Here is a 24,472-nt window from a genome sequence, read left to right on the forward strand (position 1 = left end):
CAGGAGAAGGTCCTTGTGCAAAAGAAAAGCGCCACTGTGGGACGCAAGCCTATTTTACTGGATTGTAGTATTCATTACATACAGTTGGCAGTGTAAGTGAACGGGACAATTTTTGAATAACTAACTGTGGTTTTTGTTGCTGTAGGCTAGTAGCAGAATGGAGACTTTCCCGAGGTGTTGAAGAACAGACCCAAGCTTTCTTTGAAGGCTTCAATGAGATTTTACCGCAGACGTACTTGCAGTACTTTGATGCCAAGGAGCTAGAGGTAAGATTGTATTTAGGGTGTAGAATTCAACCAAGAAATTATAGCATATTTGCAAGGGCAGACATATAAATGAGATGGCAGCTGCCTAACATTAAAAGATCGGATGTGAGAAAGTTCCAGCTGCGACATCTGTCACCCCATTGATTGCCAGGGTTGATTTGGCTGATCTGGCTAGGTAGGTGTTCTCTTCCTCCCTCACCGCTCCATGTAGGTCTCTCCCGAAGCTGCGCAGTCGGTGGAAGAGGAAGACCATCCCAGATAGAAGGAGCGTACCGTTCTTCGGTCAAGGGTATACAATAGCTGTGCTCCCCTGCTAGAACCTCCAAACAAGCACAGGAAAGATAAAAAAGTTAAAGATTACAGTTGCAACTGTGCTGGCCTGTCATCTCAAGCAGGCAAGGTGTATTACTGACTATATAGATCATCCAAAATAGGATTCCATTGTTAACATGGTTTTGTCCTTGGGTGATCAATTCGGCGTTATTTAAGCAAGACAAATAAATCCTAAATGTAAAGAAAAATAATCCTGACAGGTATTGTGTCTTCTTTTTTTATTCTTAACTGCAAACTACTGACTGATGTCTGCCTCTCTGTTTACCCAGGTGCTTTTGTGTGGCATGCAGGAGATCGACTTAACTGACTGGCAAAGACATGCCATCTACCGGCATTACACCAGAACAAGCAAACAGATTGTATGGTTTTGGCAGGTTTGTATTGCATTAACATGGAAGATTTGTATCCAGGTTATGTTAGCACCAAAAAATCACTACTGGACCATCTCTGGGGAACTGCTTATTCCTTCCCCGCCTCCTGTTTGAAAAATTGCCAAAATGTTATCCCAGTACATTTGGATTACAGGTGACCATCAAATTACCTTCTATTGGTTGTTGTCACAGCAGCATGACCTGCTGTTGATGGGTGTCGGCACTAGACAAGCCCATTCTGTTTCCAGGTGTGCCGCCTCCTGGGTATCCTTGACCATGGTACAGTCTTTCAGCCTCTACTGTGGACAGTAGTGACTTCCTCATCAGAATAATGTACAAATATTTTAAACAATTTAACATTGGATAAACGTTTATGATCAAGCCAAACAAGCGAGGTTTAGATTATCAGATTAAAAAATTATCATAAACATTGACAGATAATCACCAGAGCAAAATAAACTTTGCATTTTTTAAAGTTCTTTTACGTAGCTGCTGCTTATAGTTACCTGCTACTTACTGTGTTAAGATACAAAGGAATCTGGAATTATTTTCTGTAGCCAAGTTTGTGATGAAAAACAAAGAGTTACAGAAGAACCGGGTTACATAGACATAGCTAATCTTAGAAAAATGTTTTCTACTCCTGCAGGATTTGTCCCCCCTCACCCACTTGTGCCTCTACAGGGCACAATAAAGTGAGATACATCAGACCACACTGCTGTTGTGTTAGTTATTCAAAATTTTATCCAGTCAGTGATTTCAAAGAGAGTTTGCAGTTGTAAACAAATAAATGCAGTTGTAAACAAATATTTCCTGATTGAGCTTCTTTCATAGCATTTTCTTGCTTGTGCCCATTCAGGGGCACTAGGGATGGAATGTGTTGGTGTAATAGCTTTTTCAAATGCACTCTCTTTTAGTTTGTGAAGGACATAGACAATGAGAAGAGAATGAGACTGCTACAGTTTGTTACCGGAACATGCCGATTACCAGTTGGAGGATTTGCTGATCTCATGGGTATGCAAAATTTGTTTGTACGAGGTGGTTGAGAGCCCGTGTGCCTGTTGTCTTTGGGATCTGGGTTCAAAAGCCTTTAATTCGTAAATGGTGGGATATCTTGGCACATGTCTGCCTGCTTCTATCCCTGTGTTGAATGAGACTAAGAGTTTTAAGGCTTTTGTGACAAGGCGCATTTGGCAAGTTAAATGTGCTCTATCTTCGTAATGGATGGCATTTTGAAGAACCACAGCCTGCATGTTTCTGTTCATCTGCTGATGGCTGAGCTTCCTTCAGAACTGTTCCTTCAGTATTTTGAAAAGGACAGGTGCTATCAAAGGCTGTTTTACTGCCCTTTCTTTGCCACATAGAATGGGTCAGAACTAACGTGCCAGAAAACTATCAGAACTGGTTTGTATTTTTTTGCCCAGCTTGACTGCTTCAGTTTGGAAAGCAGTCCAGTTGAGTACCCTGGACTGAATGTAACAGAGCTCCAGAGGCTTTAGTCTGTTTTCATTCACTCTCATACAATTAATGCTGCTGATAGAACAGTCAAGGAGGATGCTTGATTTTGATCAGCAATGAGAATATATCCCCTCTACTGCCTCCTCTTAAATTTTGGAAGGAACTACTTGTTGCTTTCCCCTCTTAAGCTCCAGAAAGGCCCCTATGTGAATTACTTCCAACCAGAGCAAAATTGCTTTGCATTGAGGCGACACGGGAATGTCATGTATTGTGCTAATTAGGCAAAACTGTCCTCCCATATGCTGTCTGTTGCATTCCTGTTTTAAAAGATTGGTTGCCCAATAATGGAGAATCTGTTGACACCTTAAAGACTGGGATCAAATCTGCAGTAGCCTTCAAGGTGCCACTCCTGCTTGATTTTTCTGCATCAGACCAACCTGATTAGCTTTTTGGAATTGTTCCCACTGCTGGCTGTGTAATGCCAGTGTAACTGTCTTATGTGGAGTGCCTTAGGGTGATGCATCAGTCATCCCTTTGTTGTTTCTGCTATGCAAGAGCTTTGTGCGATTAACTAGTCTGCCACATGTGTCTGGGATGGCAATACCAGCTCCTTTCTAGGAGGGACTTGGTGGCTTAAATAGTACAGCCAATTCCCTCTAGTGCCATAAATGTCCTACAGCTGTGGATGACTTTCTAATTGAAATCAGGAAGCTTTTCTGTGGAGGAATCTGAATATTCATCAGCTGCTGTGTTTACAATGTGGATCATTCTGTGGGAAACTGGAAAGTTTTTACTTTGGCATAATATCGTAAGTCTGAAATTTGTTTTTAATTGTAGGGAGCAATGGACCACAAAAGTTTTGTATTGAAAAAGTTGGTAAAGAAAACTGGTTGCCTAGAAGCCATACTTGGTGAGTAAGCTGTATTAGATGAGAAAATGGTGGTTTTGATTGGTTTTTACTATTCCTATTCTAACAAGGGATTGAGAGCACTTCATGCAAAACATCTTTGGTATACTCTGAAGAATGTGGCAGATGTATATAAATGTACCTCAAGCTTGTTGACACATTCTGGCTGTTCATCACAGAGCCATGACTTACTGCAGCTTCTTGTTCAGGGAATACTTGATGCCAAATGTGGGTTTGCATTTGTTGTGTGATGTATGAAAAGATCTACAGAACAAAGGTTCAGATTTAGAATTCAATCAGTGCTCAATGCTGACAAGATTCCCACCCTTAACACAAATGGCAGAGGATCCTATATTTCTTTTAGCTAACTTTTAAAATTAATTTCCTTTCTATTTTTCTAAATGTTTCCTAAAAGTGGCTAATATAACTAAAATTACAGTAAATGCAGCGTACAGGTATAACCCAGCAGCAAAAGTTTTTTTTAAAAAAATCTAAACACATGACAAATAAGTCTTGGCATCAGTGATGAAGGTGCTTAGCAAACCCTCTGTAGAAAAATATTCCAGGAGGTTAATGTCACATGATGATGAAGCTTTAAGACAACAATTTTCCAGAATGCTGGATTGGAAGTTTGCTCATAGTTGGAGTTACAAAGGTGTTGAATTCCATAGAAGATGGTATAACCCTTGTGCTGTAGTGCTCCACAAAAGATGTTTCTGTTCAGCCATGGAGCTTGCAGGTTGACCTTGAGTCAATCTCTATCTCAGGGTTGTCTATCTGAAACAAGGACAGGGTCCAGAAAGCTAATGTTGGAGGCATCCGGGATCTGGGAGTGGGCAATCCAACATGTAGTTCATTTGCGAACAATACACCTTGCAGGAAAGGAGAATTTCAGAGCAGACCAGCTAAGCAGTGTGCAGGGAACAAATCACAAGTGGGAAATAAAGCAGTGTATTCTGTAAAAGATTTTCCAACAGTGGGGTCAACCTCAAGTAGATCTTTTTGCCTGAGGGAACAATGCAATGGCATCACACTTCTGTTCAATAGCGGTATCGGATCTTTGCTCATTTGGGGGATGCATTCCAGATTACATGGACAAACAGTCTATATGATTTGTTCTCTCCACTTCCTTTAGTGGGACAGGTGCTAGCCAAGGCAGTTCAGTAGTGGACAGATTTAATTCTGATAGCTTCTTTTTGGCCAAGGCAAATATAGTCCTCTCAGTTACTGCAAATGGCACAGGTCACATGGATAGGGTTGCCCTCAGAACCTCAGGAGATGTTACAGTGGCAGTGTTCACCACACAACTTTCAATATTTGTACTTAACAGCTTGGAGGATTTATCCAAGCAGCAGCACTGGTCTAAGGTTATAGAAGACATTCTGGTTCAGTCTAGGAAGCCCTCAGCCAGAAAGGCATGTACTGGTGAATGGTTGAGACCACAGGGGTTGCAGGTGAACAACCTACGTTTGTTTAAGGTGCTAGAATATTTGTTGGAAATAAGAAAGACCGGTTTATCTTCTGTAAAAGTTTACTTGGCCACAATTTTGGCATGTAATAAAGGGTTTCATGGCAGTACTATATTTTCCTATGACATTACTAGATGATTCTTACGGGGACTGTGCAATGCATACCCACCAGTGCCTATAGTGATCTCACAATGGTCCTTGTTGCTAGTGTTGTCACAGCTAATGGAAAAACCATTTGAATCACTAGCTATAATCTTATTGGATCTGTTTATGAGGATCTGTTTTCTGGTAGCTGTAACCTCTGCCAGGAAGGTGGGGAAATTGGCAGCATTGAGTATCGAGTCACCTTGTTTGAAGGTTCAGAATTCAAACGGAAACTTGTGTTTATTTTCAGTTTCAACCGCTTGGACTTGCCACCATACAAGAGTTATGAACAACTGAAGGAGAAGCTTTTGTTTGCCATAGAAGAAACAGAAGGATTTGGACAAGAGTAACCGTTGGTGGGACATGCACCCAAAGAACATGAATTCATATATGGTGTGCACTCTTCTCAGTCTCTGCTTGTTGCACATCTTACTGTAAAGAAGACTTGACTTTGATTTTATTTAATAATTACTAGTGTGTAAGTAAATGGATGTTACCCTGCAATGTTATGCCCATTAATTAATGATTTCTCCTTAGTCATTTGAGAAATCCCAAATGATACATCTGTTTAAAAAAAACTAACAAGAGGCTTATTGAATCACTAGATCTTGCTCTTGGGTTCTGTTCATTAACTGGAATTATTATTTTTTTTAAAAAAATCAGGACTCCTTTTGTCTTTCCATTTTAGTAGCATCTCTTTGCTGCTGATGCACTGGAAAGTCCATTGGTAGCTGCAGTGCTGCAGCATCCTTATTTCTTACAGCACTTGCTTGCAATCAGCTGGGGATACTGCAAAGCAGATCCCTTGCTTGTGTTAACTGTTTCTTACCCAAGTGTGGCTTGACTGTTTCTTCTCTCCCAAAGCCTGTTCCCATGTCATCTCAGCTAGCTGTGCAGGGAGGCATGTGGCGCAAATGTACACATGCAAGACTCAGCACTGTTAATTTTAGTACAAGGATCCCAATAATCAGGTTTCTCGTCATCTGAGTTTGTTCCCATCCAATCGGTGCATTTCAACTTCAGGTCGTTTATGGTACACCAGGGTAAACAAATCACTGGGTATCTTCATTTAATTCATTTGTAGATAAATGGTTAACACACACAAATGGCCATTGAACTAGATTTAACTCGGCTATTTTTCTTCATGAGGAAGGGATATGACTTACTAGATACCAGTAGAAATAAACTGGAGTCTTGTAGCACTGTAATGACTGCTTTTATTCCAGTGTAAGTTTTAATGGTATAGGTCTTGTTGGAGAAAAAAAGAATTGAAAGGCAAAAAATCCTGGGAGCTCTGGGTATAATATAATTATGTCAAGAATTATGTCAAGAATTATGTAATCAAGAAACATACAAAAGCTATAAGAGCAGTGATGTGTGAGAATGCAGTCTCCTTAGTTTTGCTAAGCTCTTTAACATCTGTCTTGGTTCAGGAAGTCCAGGTCATTTTTAAATCTTGAGAGATTATGTCTAACTTCTTATTAAGAAATTCTAATTTTACTCAGAACCTGTATGATTGGGGTGTTCACAGCTTCTGGCCTCACCTCAGCCTTGTGGGGGACCCACCTCATACATCTGACACACACAGGTTGACCTGTGTCTGGAATGAAAACTGGTTAGTCTTAAAGTGCCACAGACTCCCATTTGTGGCTACAACTGAATGAACACAGCTAGTCCTTCTGTGTCCTAAGCACTGCTACAAAACTAGCACTTGAATTTTTCTGACAAACCGAGGTGCAATAATTCATAGACCTAGTCCTTGCAAGGGCTTTTTCCTGAAAACTTCCAAATGTTACTTTAGAACAGCCAGTTGCTCATGGGAGAATAGAAATGGCGCATCCTTAAAACTTGCTGCCCAGAGCAGCTTCTTTTTGGCACTTGTTCATATTTTGTTGATCACAATCCCTCTATCATCCATTGTCACTTACAACAGTATTTTAATACACTCCTGTTTTGGAACGAAAGCACTTTGTTCTTGTCCCCAGCTTACTGCCTTGAATCCTTTCCTCCAGGTTGCTGTAATCCAGAGGTGTGCATGCCGCTTTGAACCTCCATAGGAGAGATGGTGACATTTGAAACAGCAATAGTGCATGCTTATCTATCGGTCTTGCTCTATTGTGTGAGGGGTGCAAAGTTCTTTAAAAGCTGGCCAAGATGGTCAAAGAACCGACATAGGGAACTCTTGCGCTGTTAGCAAATATCTATCCATCCAGAACCGAGGAGGGAGAGCATGGTGGGATTCCAGGTTACTGAAAGCCATTTTTGTAACTGACTGAATTATCGTAAAGGCTATTCTGAAAGATAATGTACATTGTCAATTTTCCTTCAGTCTGTAAATGTCAGAAAGAAAACAGGCAAGGTTAGGGTTCGTCTCCTTTCAGGTACATTCTAAGGAGTTCACGTAAAAGTTATTCTCTCCCAATAATGACCCACTTCTTTCATTGGTAGAGGATGCTGCAGGGCACATGTGTGAATTCTAGGGCTATGTCTGCTTATGGCACTTGCCAAAGCATCTGATAGGTCTATTAGAAATGTAGCTGATGGAGGAAGAAAAAGCCTTAGAAATACTTTGTGTATTGATTTTAATAAATCTTAGCTATCTAACATTTATAAGACAGAAATGGAATTAAGTTAAGTGATGTAATGAGTAACTGTGGGAAATAGTTTGTCTTCTGCATAATGTTTCATGATTCGTGTAGGGACCTAGAATAATGTTAATGTATAAATATCACTCAAAAAGCTTTCTGCCCTATATTTTTAAATAAAGGATAGTTCTAATTGAAACTGCCGAAGCCCTAGTTCTATAGGGTGTGGCTGATTAATATTTTTATGGTTCAGATGTTTAGTTCAGGGACAGGTAAATGCTTGTATATATTTTTGCTGTCTGGGGTCTAGCTTGTTCAATTTCTTTTAATTTAAATGGCAAATTTGTTTGTCTTTACTGCTGTATTCCAGGGAAACGGGGGCTGGATATCCCAAGCACAGGAAAGTATTTTAAGCACTCAGAACAGAGGATATTCATGAAGTGTTATTTCAAATAGATATATTGTAAGCGTTAAGCTAGCAATATCTCTAAAACCAGAATGAAAGTTTGCTTTTAAAGTCCCCTTTGCCTTGTAAATTCTGTTTATGCCATGTTATGTTGCAATAATAAAAAAAGTAATTTGAGCAGTTGGCGCACTCTTCTCATTGTTGTAATCTGGGAAACTTGTGGAAATACAGTGCTGTTTGCTGGGTGGCTGGCTGGGTAAATTGGACTGTGAACAACATTTCCCACAAGATTTGAACTTGTCTGCATAAAGCAGAGTCAACAGTTTATGGACAGCAATAACTGTTGCATGCTATTTCATGCTTATAAGAATGTCATGGTCTGATTTGACACACAACTATCTGAAACTGCCTTATAAAGACATCTCTGTATATTGATCTTAATTTCCTCTAAGCCTTATCTTTCTAAAAAGCTCAGGATATGTTGTATGAAATCTGCATTTTCAAATAGGTGTATAAGACTTCATGACCGTCACCACTTTATTTCAGACAAAACTCCTGGTTCACAATCATATATATATATATGCTGCAAAAGGTTTGAAACTGAAGCTGCTGTCAGTGCATTGGTATGTCCAGCCCCTTTTGTGAGGTGGTCTGTTGCACATTTTTTCCAGAATCATTGTTTATGTATAACTAGTACACAAACTGGGATCAGAGGCACTGGACTGTAAAATACTGTACTGGAATCCCATTGTTGACTTTTCCTTGAAATGTAACTTCAAATGCTCAGGTAACTGTCAAAAGTCTCTCACCAAGTCAAACTTTTATAAAAGTTCTGAAAAGCTGGCATTGGTTGTCATTCCTTGTACTGTGTGAAAAGTTTATCTGAAAAGCTTTGAAGAGCACAGCAGTCTCCTTGATTCTTATTCACCTCCTCACCCCTTCAGTGGACAAGTATGCTGTACAAGGTTTTTATAAAACCAGTTCCTTTTGTTTAGATGGGGTGATAGCAAAGATACTCTGCTGTGAGTGGAGTATGAAAATAGGGTATCTTATTTAAAGGATGTAACAGGGTTTAGAATTAAGAATATTTGCAAGGTGCTTTTCCTGTTGCTTCACACTACCGTTATGTGTCTTATGTATGTGTCTGGGCTTGACCCAAGACCCTTTGAAGGTTTCTGCACAATTGTAATTCTCTTGCATTGTGCTGCATTGCTGAAAAACCTAGTCTTTCTCATTTGCTTGAATCCAGCAGAGAGTTCGTCCCCACTCCAACAGGAATATATTCTCTGGGTTGCCATTAGAGACTTCCTGTACATTCAGCTGTTTTCCCATCTTAAAAAGTGAAAGCTGGTTTGGTTATGGGATAGAACAGTCTTGCTTCAAGCTTCAGTTTGACCAAAGATTTTTGTGAGGTCCTTATGTTTATGATTTGGGAATATGGGTGTGGTCACCAAGGGTACTCCCTTGGGAGGGAAAGGGCTGGGGGGGGGGGGATGTCTGTATTGCCACCAGTGACAGATTGACTTCATAGGCTCTTTCTTGCTCTTTTTGCCTGGGGAGTTTGACAGGTTGAGGTACTGTGAACAAAGAAGAGTTTTGATTTATACCCCACTACTTCTCCCCACAACAGACACCTTGTGAGTCAGTGGGGCTGAGAATTCTGAAAGAACAAAGTCACCCAGAAGCTTTAGCTGGAGGAGCAGGGAAACAAACCTGGGTCTACAGATTAGAGTTCACTTTCTCATAACCACTACACACACTGGCTTGGAGGAAACATTAGCCCTTCTGTTCCCCACAAGAACAGCTATTGAGCATAGCTGGATGTTCAAAGAGATGCAAGAAATTTTAATTCAGATTAAAAACTTATTTAGACACTGAAAAAGTAGAAGGTACAAGTGGAGTAAGTATAACTGGAGAATCATGAGTTTGGATAAAAGGTGAAGTGAAATAAAAGCATAAACTCATCAGACTATTTAAACATATTTTCTAATGTCTGAAATACCTGAAATACCTTATGGTGATGGTTTGAACACTTGAGGTTCAGTTTTCTTCCAGCAGGGTGAAGTCAACAGCTATTTGGTCTGGTTACAAAATTTAGAGCCCAGTTAACCAATCAGCTTGGTTCCATTGGGCAAATGTGAGAACTCTTCCACTTCACTCGGACTGGGTGGTTTTCCATAGACAATCTATAGGCCCTGGGGACCACTTATAGGTTGTTTAAGCTAGCCAACCAGAGCTATTGTTTCCCTGAAACCCCTGAACTTTGGGGTATCTGTTTCTGTGCACGTTGTTATGGGGAAAACTACTTTTCTGCCACTCACATTTTTAGCTACAACCATTGATTCATCTTTCATTTCTTTTAAATAAGGGATTTTTCTTTAGTGCACCTTCTTGCGACCTAAGTCCTTGCATTTTTGTTTCTCACTACAGTTCTGTTCTAAGAGAAGACTTTGGGAAAACATTGCCTGCCGCAGACCCAGCTACAGAATAATATTGTGAAACACTTGGATTTTAGGAAGAAATTGGGTATAGAGTAATAAGATCCCTTTGAATAAACCTTCTTGCCAGATGGCACCCTCTAGGCATTTAGTGATATAGGCAAACCATTTCATCTTCAAAATGAAAGAGCTTTTAAGAGGAGATGATGGGCCTATCGTCACATGAGGAAAGGAATTTAATAAGGTCAAGGATTTTTTTAAAAAAGTTTTGCACTTGAAATTGGTTTTGGAGATGAAAACTTCGTTTTCTCTTCAGCAGAATCACTGTCATGTATCTTTCTATTAAGTGAGTGTTCAAACACCTTCGGGCTTAAAATAAGCCCTCTCCTGAATTACTGGAGCAAAAAAGTATTATTCTTGGCGAGGGATCTGTAATCCTATCCTAGTCCGATGCAGAAAGAATTCAGTGCATAAATTCCAGCTTTACCTTCTCCCCACGAAGAAGAACAGCATGTTTGGCTTTCGAAAACATCTCAAACCGCACAGCAAAACGGTTTTTCCTCCTTTTCTTTTTTTCACGGAAAAGGCATGCTGCCATTAGCTCAGCTTTAAAAACAACCGAGGTTCTCCCTCACAGCGATTGGAAATACCAGCCCCTTTTTGGGCGGAGAACTTCCGGTCTGAAGGTGCCGGAAACTAGATCTGCTCCCGAACCATAAGAACCTGCCCTTCGCCTTTCACGATTGGTTGAGCTCTCCGTCCGCCATGAAGATCCGGGGCGGTGCGCATGCGCTCACGGTTCCAGAGCCCGGGGTTGTCACTAAAGGATCCCAACCTTGCAACATGGTGAGTTCTTCGAGGGGAAGAGAAGGGAGCTGTGAGGGTAGTTTCTTCTCTTCTAAATGGGGATAGAAAAAAGGGGGCAGTTGCTTTCGGCGCATTTTCTTAGGAGTCAGGGGGTGAGGGGAGAGGAAACCTCCCTAAGTGGAGATGGGTGACCAAACATGGCATCTGTGGGGAAATGAGCAACCCTGGGCGGGCACAGTGGTGCTCCAGCGGCATTTCTGCTTTGACTCATCTGCATTGTTCGGATCTCGTGCATTCCACTTTTGGCAGACCCATTGCATTAGTATTCACATGTTGTCCATTCACATGTTGTCATCGTTGTTATGACTTATTGGGATTAGCACCTTAATATGTGTCATCATATTGTATAAGGGACTTTGGAGGCCATCTAGTACATAGATTGCTCAGTGCAAAAATACACGACTTCAGCATCCCTAACTTCAGCCATTCGACCTCTGCTTGCAGATCTCCACTGAAGGAGAATCCACCATCTGCTTGAAACAATCTTAAAATATTAAACAGTTCTTAAATTCTGTTGACTGTGATTTAGGCAATTTAACATTCTTTACATTCTGGTTACTGCTAACCATAGAAAAATAGTTTTAATTTCATTGTACTACATTATGGTAAATTAACCACAGGAGGTTCTTATATATTTTCTGAGCCACAGTTACTTTTCCATTCTGGTTGATAGAATATTCTTTGTTATTGTAAAGTTTGCATGCACAGCTGCCATACTGATTCTTAAGACTAGCTGAATAAAATGTTGGGTATAATTATCTACAAACTCAACTTGACTTGGTATGTTACTTTCTAGTCTACATTAGCCCCTTGTTCCAATTTGCAGTCTGCAACGTATTTTCATAACAAAGAAACACACGTTGCATTCTGACTGCATATTTACATATTTTCTACAAACGATTGCTATTGTTTGACACCCCATATGATGAAAAACTAAAATGCAGTGATCTAGTTTACACTGCAGTTATACTTTGCAAATTGCTCTGATACCCTGATTTCAATTATCCTGGTAATACCCTAACAAGAAACAAGTAATGAGTGTTCTCAGTTTTCACAGGGGAGAGAGAAAGAGACTGTTCTTGTCTCCACATGATCTGACTGTATGGGGAGTTAACTGATAGCCATGTACACATTGGGAAAGCCACCAATTCCTGTATATGTTTTCTCTATTTTTTAAATCACACCATTTATTTGGGTTGCTTCTGGTTGTTTTACTTGTCCCCTTCACAGTAGAAGTTGATCTGCAATTATGGGCCTCCCAGCAATTAATTTCATTAATTCTAAACTAGTACGAGTATTAGTGATAAACTTGTCAGAACCTCCGCCTGTGCTACCCACCTCTGAACCATGATATCCATTTAGCTGCACATATTGACTTTCTGGTTTTTGTAAGTTCAGCAAAACTAAGTACTGGCACTGTGCTTCACAGATTGCAATGTGGCAGGGCTGCTGACAGCCACAATCGTCCCCCAGACAAAGATTGCACCTCCCACCCTATTAATTGGCAGTAGAACAACATTATATAATTAAAACGTTAAAACATAACCTGTGTACCAGGTTCTCTGATTTTTCATTAATTGGAAGAATGTCTCTTGTCCCTTTCCTAGCAGAGAAAGAGCAATGGAAAGAGCAAAGTATAACTGCAGTGTAAACTAGATCACTGCATTTTAGTTTTTCATCATATGGGGTGTCAAACAATTGCATACGTTTATAGAAAATATGTAAATATGCAGTCAGAATGCAACGTGTATTTCCTTGTTGCTTCAGATATGATGTAGTGGCTCCTCATTAGGCAGTCTTTTAGGTATGAAAATAAAATTTAAAAAACCTCCATGGCCAAGGGTAGGAAGTATAGGGTAGAATGTATTCCTGTGAAATGCAAATATGATCAAGAAAAGTGCAGAGAATATTCACCGGGTTTGTTTTGCTAAGTAAAACCTCCAATGGGTGGACATCTGATGATTTTGTTAAGATGGTTAATACCTGTACTGCCTAAGAAATTTTATATCATATCATGTGTAGAGCAGCCAGAGAAAGACAGAGATTTGTCCATAAAATGAGTCAGGATTTTACTTCTGTCTTTTTGCCAAAAGTCTAGGAAAGCTGTTTGCTTTACCTTGTGTTAAGTTTGAATTTTGTGAGAAATGCTGATGAGAATGAGAAAAAAAACAAATTTCTGACTGCTAAGGGCTTAGTTTCAGATGCTGAGAGCAAAATTACAGATTTAATGAGAAGCTGAAGCATGGGCTTCTCTTTGAATACTCGTCTGAGATGCTTTACTACAGAACTGTTATCTTGAAACAAACTGCATCTTCTAAGACAAACTAACATATTTTTTCCTCCAGGCTGAGGTGGAAGAAACTCTGAAGCGAATTCAGAGTCAGAAGGGAGTCCAAGGAATCATTATTGTTAATTCAGAAGGTACTGTGCCATTAAAACCATTTTCAAGCGTTCATTTTGAATATATAGAATCCATTACAAATTTCTTTATAAATAAATTCCCCCTGCCTCCCAAAGATTGACAGCCTCTACTGGGAACGAACAGTTTAGGGCAGGATAACAGCACAAAGGTAAAGGTTGGACACCCCCCCCCCCCAAAAAAAAAGGATTTTTCAGCTTTTAAAGAAGTAAAGCAAAAGTAATGGGATTATGAATCTCTGATCTCTTGTATCACAGTTGATTTGAGTATCACTTTTTACATCAGGTGAGTTGGAATGGACTGTATAAGCCATGAAGTCCATCTCCTGCTCAGAGTCTGTCCAGAGTCTGTTTAAATACTGCCAGCAAGGGGAGCACACCACCTCCTTAGATAACCAATGCCACTGTTGAATAACCCTTACTGTAAATTTTTTTTCTAATATCCAGCTGGTATATTTCTGCCCGTAATTTAAACCCATTAATACAAGTCCCTTACTCTGCTACTAACAGAAACAGTTCCCTGCCCTCCTCTAAGTGACAGCCCTTCAAATACTCAAAGCCCCCCCTCAGCCTTTCCTCATAGGACTTGATCTCCAGGCCCTGATCATCCTCATCACTCTTCTCCGCACCTGCTCCATTCTGTCCACATCCTGTTTGAAGTGAGGCCTTCAGAACTGCACACAATACCCCAGGTGCAGCCTGACCAATGCAGTGTACAGGGAACTATGACATCTTACAATTTAGATATTACAATTTAGATATTATGACTCTTTTATATACCCCAGAATTGCATTATCCTTTTTTGTTGCTGCATCACACTGGCTACTCATATTTAATTTACAGTCTAGCCATACTGCAAGATCTTGTTCACACACTGCTATCCAAAAGTGTATCCCCTATCCAGTATGCAATTTTCTCATTTTTGTTACCCAGATGTAGAACTTGGCACTTACCCTTGTTGAATTGCATCTTGTTCACATCCACCTCTTTTCCAGTATGTTCACATCTCGTTGAATTCTATATCTTCTGGTGAGTTCACGGTTCCTCCCAATTTGGTGTCCTCTTCAAATTTAGTGAGTAGTCCCTCTACCATCATCCATATAATTTATAAAAATATTAAAAACCAAGCTCTGTGGCATGGCACCCTACTGGACACCTCCCTCCCTTCAGATGAAATGCCATTGACAACTATTCTTTAAGTGCGGTTCTCCAACCAATTCCCTATCCATTTACCTATCCTAGAGTCCAGTCCACAATCCTCTAGTTTACCCATCAGAACATCATGGGAATCCTGTCAAAAGCTTTACTGAAATCCTGGTAAACAACACTGACAGGGTAAAAATGAAAAGTCTAGTCCAGTGGCAGAGTGCCAATGGGGCGGGGGGGGGTGCCTTTCCCCGGAGCGTATGCCATTGGAGTTATGTGGGGGGTGGAAAATTGCTCACAAGGTCTTCTGGGAAGTGTAGTTCCCGCCAGGCTGCTTTTAAACTAAGGTTGTTCCCACCAGGCTGCTTTTAAACTAGGGGGTGGGGGGGGTGCCATTTTGCCCCCTAGTCCTCATTATTAAGGTGATACATTTGCAAGCCAAAGCTTGGTGCGTCTGCTGTGCTGCGTGTGATTGGAAATACATATATTGGACAAGTGTAAATGTCTGCATGAATAAGGCCCAATTTCCAGTCTGGTCCATATTCAGCGTAAGAGAGAGACCTGCCTTCCACTACCTTTCATGAGTGTTCTAAAAGGAGCTGTAGGCTTAGGTTTTGCAACCATTTTAATTGTTGGATTTATTTTTCATGTTTTTTTCTCTGGTTTTAATGATGTGTTTTTGTTGACTTTAATGGTTTTCAAGATACCATTTCATTATGTTTGTTTTTAACATGTTAGCTGCCTCGTGGCCCTTATGAGGGCATAATGGTGGCATATACATTTTGTAAAATAAATAGAAAACAAATATGCCTGTTTTTAGAGGTTGGCCCCCATATACTCGATAATTATTAAAGGCCACTTTTGACAAAGATGATTTTCCTACGCAAGGCTTGGGGGGACGGGAAGTACCTAGATATATTGAAACAATGTATTGTGGAGAACAACAACTGCTTAAATAATATCATCCATGCAAGGTAATTCCAAATACCAAATACTCATATTCATTAAACCAATGGGAGTCAGTTTCTACTCTTGAGCTCCTGTATAAATAGGCTGATGTGGGTAAATGTGAGAAGCTTTGCTAAAGGGTGTGTGTGTTTGTCTTGGAAATAACTTTGTAACCAGTAGCCATACAGGAATGCATCGAATTGGCCAGAGATGGCAAACCTTTTGGCCTTGGTGTGTCAAAAATTCTGAGTATGCCTGACTTGACTCTGTTGGCATCTCTCTGTCTCTCACACACACACACACACACACACGAGAGAGAAACAGTTCTTTACATATTCATGTCACCACCAATTCCAGTTCTGAAGATGACAGATCACACGCTGATATGGTTGGTGAGAATCGATTTTAAACTTTGGGTGGTACAGGGTTACATATTTGTTGTATTTTTGTTCCTTCACTTACTTTGGTAATCACACTATCTCACTTGCAGCACCACAATCTCTCTCCTTCCATGGATGTTATTTTTAGCCATCTGACTGAGATACCTTTAATTATAATGCCAGATGGGACCTTCATTTGAATTACTGAGGACAAAAAAGGAAGGTGATCGCATTATCTAGAAAAAATGCACAGTATTGTTATTATTGTTATTATTGTTATTATTGTTATTATTGTTATTATAGATTTTTATACGGCCCCATCCCCGAAGGGCGGTATTGTCGAAGGCTTTCACGGCCGGAATCACTGGGGTGGTTTTCAGGCTGCATAGCCGTGTTCTGGTAGCATTTTCTCCTGATGTTTTGTCTGCATCTGTGACTGGCATCTTCAGAGGATCTTCTGAAGATGCCAGCCATAGGTGCAAGTGAAATGTCAGGAGAAAATGCTACTAAAACATAGCCATACAGCCCAGAAACCACACAACACCCCAGCACATAGAATCGTTTCCTTGAAAGCCTGCTAATTCAAAAGTCTTTGTTTTCCACACAGGGCTATGACTGAGGCAGATTTTAGCCATATCAACTTGTCCTTTTGCTGTAGCACAACCAAAATTGCCTGTATTTGTAACAGAGATAAACCAAACCTCCATAGGAACTCTGATTTCTCTACACCATTCACTTGAATCATCCAAATATTCTGCTATTCATGTGCAGAAGAGAACAAGAGTTTAGATTTACATCCTGCTTTTCTTAACCTTCAAAGAGGCTTACAAACTCCTTCCCTTTCTCTCCCCACAACAGACACCTTGTAAGGTCGGTGGGGCTGAGAGAGTTCTGAGACGTGTGATAAGCCCAAGGTTACCCAGCAGGCTTCGTGTGAAGGAGTGGAAAAACAAACCTGGTTCACCAGTTTTAGAGTCCACTGCTCATATGAAGGAGTGGGGAATCACACCCTGTTCTCCAGATTAGAGTCCACCACTCTTAACCACCTCACCATGTTGACTTGTGAATGCATGACTGGCAGCCTGGTAGTTTGTATGTTTACTCACAAGTAAGCCCTACTGAGTTCATTGTGGCTTACTCCCAAGTAAGTGTATATCAGAGTGTAGCTTGAATTCCTTTATGTGTTGGCATTCAGGAAGATTGCCTACCACTCATGATCTCAGGTAGCTTCTCGTACTCGTAATACGATTGAGTTTATAAAACAAGGCAAAACTTTCTGCTCATTTTGGATGCTGTGCCCATGAAAGGGAGGCAAGTTTTCTAACATGAGAAGCATGCTCCTTCTTAATAGATGCCATATTCACAGGGGAAGAAAGCTGGTCTGATAGCTTTGTTAAAACACTGGCATGTGAATTGACTCTTGGGTGGCAAGGGGATTTAATGAGCATTATATTTATTTGAGGACCTACAGTTGGGATTTGTCTGGAAGAATTTGTTAGGAAGGAATATCCTGTCCGAACTTACACACAGCATCCTTGGCACTCTGCAGGTATTCCCATTAAAAGCACCATGGACAACTCCACCACTGTGCAGTATGCGGGCTTGATGCACAACTTAATCATGAAGGCCAGGGGCACCGTGCGAGACATTGACCCCCAGAATGACCTCACCTTCTTGCGGATTCGTTCCAAGAAAAATGAGATCATGGTTGCACCAGGTAAAACAGGAGACAGCTTCAGCTTTAAAATGGCGAAGTGCTATTTGCTTGCCTCAGACTGTTTGTTGTATTTCTTGTCAGTTTTCTTTGTACTATGCCCATTCTTCATGGAGGAAAGATCCAGATATCTGCCAGGTCCAGGTGTTCTTAGCTCAGAGAAGCGGCTATATAAAGCATACTTAGACTGTTTTCTGGGGAACTGCTGTATTCCTAAAGTGCTAGAAATTAGACTCCTGTTGAATTCATTGTGGCCTTGAATCTATTCAAATGTATTTATTTATTTAGATATTTATACCCTTTTCTCACCAGTGGGAACTCAAACTCTTATAACATCGTTCAACTCTCCTCCCTTTTAACCTCACAACAACCCCGTTCAACACTCCTCCATTTTAACCTCACAACTCTGTGGGGTATGTTAGGCTGACTAGCCCAGGGTCATCCATGGCAGAGTGGGGATTCGGAATCTCCCGGAACCTAGACTGACCCTCTGACCACCACGCAGATCCTTTAATTCAGAAACTGATCTGAATTAAACTCTTTCAAAGTTAGCAGTGTAATATAATACTACTTATTTAAATCTGTTCTATCACCAATATTATCTTGAGTTTTGAACTGTAGGGTTGTTGTTTTTAAAATCCTTTTTGTTCATACTCCAGATCAACATAAAACATCCTTTATGCAGAATCAGGGAACAGACATATTCCCATTCTTGTTGCAGTCTAGGCAGTGCAGAAGCCAAAAAGCTACAGCCTCAAGTCCATGATTAAGGGAACACTTGTGCTAAAATCTCAATTATCTGGGCAGCCAGCTTGATTGTTTCCTTACACTACAAGAGTTGATATTGTCTCAAGAATGTCATATTGTGACTGCAGCTTGCTCAAGTACAACATCGAGCAAAAAACAAAAGCTGTAGTATTTGACTGTGTTCCTCATTGTTGTGCCACAAAACTCAAAATCTCCTTTGTCGCAGCTACACCCGTGTTTTGTTTTTTTTCACAGCTACAACTGTGTTTTGGGGGTTTTTTGCAATCAAATTGCCCCCGACTTATGATAACCCAATAGTGTTTTCAAGGCAAGAGACATTCAGAAATGATCTGCCATTCACTGCCTCTGTGTAGCGATCATGGTTTTGGTGGTCTCCCAACCAAATTCTAACCAGGGCAGACCTGCTTAGCTTTCGAGATATAACAAGATTGGGCTAGTCTGGGTTAGGGTATCAGACTAGGACCTGAGACAACTAGATCTAAATCCCTACTCTGCCATTGGGTGATCTTGGGCCATCATAATCTCTTGGTCTAAACTACCTCATAATGTTGTTGTAGTAAGGACAAAGTAGAGAATGGCATGATAAGCTATTTTAGGTGCTCACAACAGTTGGATTTAAATAAAAAAGTAAAATATTAATCTTTGGCATTTTTGTAACATCCATTTTAGTTACAAGTATATTATTGGGGGTGAAAGAGCACTCCTGTTTACTACACTTGGATCATGGATCGATGTGTCATACGGGTTTGCATTGGATGTGTTTTGCTGTATTGGTTTGTTTTGTAGCTATTGTGTTTTTTTAATATGCCAATAAAGGCTTTCTGTTCTGTTCACTCCTGTTTACTATCTAATGTCAGAGAGATTCAGTTCCCCAAGGTGTTTCAGCCAATTGACATTTGTGTCTGTGTGCTTCTCAGAGTAATCTGATACCAGCAACTAGTGTCACAGTATTACTTCTAAGATGAGGCCGTTACCACGAAAACAGTGACTCAGAGATTTTCATTACTCAAGCTAGATGTAACACATTCCCCTCTGCCGTTCTTAAGGGCCGACCGTCGAGTATTCTGTTTCAAGATAGAACATGTGCATATTGTCAGAATACAGCTGAGACCCTCGAGCATATTATGTTCTCTTGCCTGAGATACACATTACCTAGACTTTCCTTACTTGTCCCAGCTCAAGGGAATAAAATAAGTTGTTCGATGTGTATAAAGACGATTCACCTGCTGAATAATAGCAACGGCGGGATAACTGGAAAAACCACTGAATTTTTATTAAAAGTGCTTAAGTCAAAGACATAATGGAAGCTTGATTACCTCTGCTTTCCTAGCTTTACGCGATTTGTCCAGTTTTATGTCTTGTTTTAAGACCCACTCTGTCCTGTATTTTGTTTTATTTTTAACTGATATGCCTAATAAAGGTGAGTTGAAATTGACTCAGAGATTTCCTTAGCTCCATTCCCATCCTAGCCACAGCTTCTTGTCAGTCAATTACTGTCATCTAAATGGCATACATTTTTCCATACTTTTTTCAGAATTTTTTTAAATTAAAAAAATGGCAGGCAACATGAAGAGGAACATGTTATTGAAAGTGAGCAAGTCTATCAGCCACATCTACTTTTGATGACAAACCTCAAAACAATCCACTCTTGTGCAGACTTAAGCGCAGCAAAGAACGGAGACCCTAACTTCATAAAGCATGTAGATATTTTCAGGTAGAGTGTTGGATTTCACCACAAAATGGCTGCCATGGGAAGCCATTACAAAATGTTGGAAGGTTCCAAGCAAAACACCCTCATGGAACAACTGTTTCCAAATGCACACTCCTTGCAGACCCAAAAATGGTGCCATCTGGAACATTCTAAAGGATCTCCTGCTCCAGTAAGGCGAAGAAAAGCCAGAACTGGCTCTTTGCGTTGGAGAAGAAGCAAGTTGGCTGCATTGTGCTCAGTAATACTGTGTTGCAGATCACTGTCAGAGAGCATTGAAATCAGTGGGGTTTGGCATATCTCACTTTACATAGAACTGGGCTGCATATTTTGTTGATAGTATTCTTTCACCTAGGGGGATATCAGTTTGTAGAGGAGGGTAGGGGATTGAGTAAAGACAGCAGGTTTTGCATGTGAATATAAACAAATTAGTGTTGTTGTAAGTGTGTGTGTATACATACACACACACACACACACACACACAATCTTATGTGTAAATTAACAATAGAAGGCTTGAAAATAATTATTTATTTCTTTTCAGATAAGGACTATTTCCTGATTGTTGTTCAGAACCCAACCGAGTGAAAACTTCCTATGAAGATCTAATACTCCTTATACCCAAATGCATCTTTTTATTTAATATCCAAAACAGCCATTAGTATTTCAGTGCTTGTGCCACCATAATAACGTATACAAGATCCTTTTTTAATTGTGAGTATACTAATATGACTGAAATGGCATTCCATGGCGAAGTCTGGTGGTGAAATCAGGGTGACTTAAATGTCCAAAATAGATAGGTTTGTTAAAAATGTAACCTAATTAAGACTGCTTTCTGTATATTTGTAATCATGAATAAGTTTTTCTTTTTGTCTTGTTTATTTTGCTACTTATTTAAATATGGAGAGGCCTTTTCTTTTGAGGTGAATGAAAAACCTAATTAAATGTTACTCTGGTGTCTGTTGCTTCTTTCATTTTTACAAATTGAAATGCTTTTGGTGCACTCAGTTTTGGGTTTAAAAATGTAGTGGGTTAACAATGCAATCCCAAGGAAGAGGGCCAAAACCGCTCAGGGGTGGCATGACCCAACACTGGCATGAATGTCACTTGCACTGGTAAAAGGGGCACTAACGCCCATACAGAGGCACTATGCCAGCATTGAAGAGCCGAAATCCTAAAATAGATTTAGCCAGTTTCCTGAACCCATTTGTCTCAGGGAGACCCCGAGCAAAATCAGTGGCACAGGCCATTGTGCTGCATAAGCTACTTTCTCAAGAAAGGGGGCAGCATTCAGCTTGCTGCCCGTGGTGCAGCATGCCTCTTAGGAGGCAGCACAGCTGTGCCATGGCTATGCCAACCCCTGTCCAGGGTGGCATTGTAATTCTCCTTCAGATTGATCATGTTGTCACACTATTCCTTTCAAAAGTGTTTCAGTGGACAATCAGTAGCTTGCATTACTATCTTCTTACTATTTACTAAGGCAATGTTGCCTTAAGGTTTTTTGCCTTATTAGATAGCTCAGTTATGACCAGCTGTTCACTACTGTCCATAAGAACAGCACTGGTGGATCCGACCAGTGGCCTATTTAGTCCAACATTCTATTTTCCACAACAGCCAACCAGATGCCAAATTATCCCTTTGTTGTTACCCCTCCTCGATACACACACACTACCCCTACACAACTGGTATTCAGAAGTAATGCTGGTAAATGGGTGCATTGGAGCAAAGTGAAGAAGTCTTTTCTGAATGTGCAAAATTGATTTTAGAAAAACGTATGTATAATTGTGTATTAAAATATCATGGTGCATTTTAACAGGAAAAGAACAGTCCAATGTTTAGGATATTACATTCTGGGGAAAGGTGCTTACCTAATTTCTGCTTGGCTAGCGCAATGTATTTAGGAAATCATATTTGCAACACATGGATATGTTAATCTTCAAATATGAGTTATGCTTCTCTTAAGTTCAAGCACATCCTGCTAAATGTTTCAGTTGGACAGATTCCTGGTACACTGCAGACCATAATGGATCTAAATTTTACCGTAATTGTACTTCCATTCTAATAGTGATCAGACAGGAGTCTCCCTAGGTTGCTAACTAAATGGGAGACACAACAGAAGAAACGCCTTTTGTTTCTGAAAGATGCATGACGTGTATAAAATGTATGTATAAAAATAGCTTTTGCGTTAATTTGTGTGACTTAACTAGACATTAATTCATCTGTCCACAACTCCAATTGAAATAAAGGTGTAAATTTAATGAACACAATTAACAATATGTTGACCATTATCTAATTATCTCTAGAAATAGATATTTAATTTTTTTTCACTCAAAATGAATAATATACCTCTCATGTGGAGCTAGTGCAGGGGTAGGGAACCTGCGGCTCTCCAGATGTTCAGGAACTACAATTCCCATCAGCCTCTATCAGCATGGCCAATTGGCCATGCTGGTAGGGGCTGATGGGAATTGTAGTTCCTGAACATCTGGAGAGCCGCAGGTTCCCTACCCCTGAGCTAGTGTTTGTTTATTAATGGCCACAGGAAATGTGTATCATATTTAAGGAGCAATGAGAAAGAAAAAAATTTACATATTCTAATTATGAAGAAAAGACCCCATAAATTTAAGTTTGGGTGGTTTAGTCTACCTTTTCTTAATTAAGAGAAGCATGTACTTGGAAATTGCAAGTATGTTATTGTTCATAGAATTTTATTAGATTTACATTTGTTGCTGATTACTTGAAAGACGAGGTCAGCGCAGTGTGATTAAGAGTGGTGGAATCAAATCAATTGGATTCCCTACTCCTCCACCTGAAGCCAGCTGGGTGACCTTGGACAAGTCACAGCTTTGTCAAAACTCTCTCAGCCCACTTGGAGGCAGGCAACGGCAAACCATTTCCAAACATCTTTTGCCTGGAAAACTTTCAGGGTCACCACAAGTCAGCTATGACTTGATGGCCATTTCCACCACTACATTTGAAAAACTCCTCTTCACTGTGTAGGGACTGGGGGAAATGTGGTCTGTTGTATGTTTTCCTTGTTTCTGTAACAACTTGAATAATCTCAAAGCAGTTACAAAACATACTTATACTATGTATTTGGACAGTGAATCATTAACTTTGGATCTTAAGAACGTGACTCTTGTGTCTTGGAATTTGATGGATGGCTTCTTAGCTTCACTATCAGACTCAGTTACCAGTGTATACTGCAGGTAACCTGTCTCCTTGGGTTACTGAGAGGCTGAATTAAGGATTATGAAACATTCTGTGGATCAACAATTAATACATGGATAATGTTGAGAATTGATGATGGTACATTGATGCATGCACATTTTCTTACTTGTTTGGGTTTTTATTACCATTAGAGAAGAAAGTATCAGATGGCACTAGCTCAAAATATGAAGTCACATTTGTGTGCCTATTTAATACATTACTTGGCTTTAAACTCTCAACTGTGATGGTTCCCTGCTGAGTGTATTTATGTGATATACATTCGTGCAAACAATGAGTCACATACATACTCAAAATGTTTGGTGTGTACCTAACTCAAGTTCTAAAAAAAGGCGTGCTGGAGTTGAAGCAAGTTGCTTGTTTGTTTATATATGTAGGGGTTAGATCTGGTGTTTACAACCAGGTTTAAGATCTGAGCTCTGCCACAAATTCTTTTTTTTTAAGGACAGTTAAGATAACAAATCTAGATAACAGATCTTCAATACAACTGATAAAATGTGGTTGGGTGTCTAAGAGCCTATATCCTGGTCATTTTTCACTACCCGTATAATAAAATTACAACAAAGAAAAACCAAGAAAAAGTGGAAAAGAAAATGGCAAAGAACAGGAATGCAAGTTTTCCAATAATGTAAGGCATCTTGGTTAGAAGCAAGCAGGCTGTTGTAGCTCCATACCAAAAATGTGTTCTGGAAGCAACAAATGTAGGAGCTGAACCAGTTTCTGCAGGGTGCAGATACCTGAGCTGGGAGGAGAGAACCCTTCTGCATAGACACTCTTCAGCACATTGTGTCTCATTTATTGACTAGATGAGAAGGTTATGGAGTGCAAACCTGCATGGTAACATCCTGAAGAAAAAAGCAGCAACTCTCAATTCTGCTGAAGGCCTGGCTAGCTCCACTGGGATAACAGAATGTTGTGACCAGT

General features: G+C 40.1%; 2 protein-coding genes across 6 annotated transcripts in view; both read left to right on the forward strand.

The window, feature by feature from the left end:
• The window catches only part of ITCH (itchy E3 ubiquitin protein ligase), a 61,381-nt gene extending 52,599 nt beyond the window's left edge, over positions 1-8,782 (forward strand). For all 5 annotated transcript variants that reach the window (XM_048498595.1, XM_048498598.1, XM_048498597.1 and 2 more), the window contains 5 exons: positions 146-266; positions 869-973; positions 1,885-1,981; positions 3,263-3,335; positions 5,196-8,782. In XM_048498595.1, the coding sequence (XP_048354552.1) occupies positions 146-266; positions 869-973; positions 1,885-1,981; positions 3,263-3,335; positions 5,196-5,295 (496 nt within the window). In that variant the 3' untranslated portion in view covers positions 5,296-8,782. The remainder of the gene's footprint in view (positions 1-145; positions 267-868; positions 974-1,884; positions 1,982-3,262; positions 3,336-5,195) is intronic.
• A 2,338-nt stretch (positions 8,783-11,120) lies between these two features.
• On the forward strand, positions 11,121-21,278 carry DYNLRB1 (dynein light chain roadblock-type 1). The gene is made up of 4 exons (XM_048498601.1): positions 11,121-11,220; positions 13,587-13,662; positions 17,683-17,850; positions 20,865-21,278. Exons 1-4 carry the CDS (start codon positions 11,140-11,142, stop codon positions 20,906-20,908), a joined length of 369 nt encoding a protein of 122 aa, XP_048354558.1. The 5' UTR covers positions 11,121-11,139; the 3' UTR covers positions 20,909-21,278.
• Positions 21,279-24,472: the final 3,194 nt, after the last annotated feature.

This window comes from Sphaerodactylus townsendi, linkage group LG05 (assembly GCF_021028975.2).
Source record: "Sphaerodactylus townsendi isolate TG3544 linkage group LG05, MPM_Stown_v2.3, whole genome shotgun sequence".
NCBI lineage: Eukaryota > Metazoa > Chordata > Lepidosauria > Squamata > Sphaerodactylidae > Sphaerodactylus > Sphaerodactylus townsendi.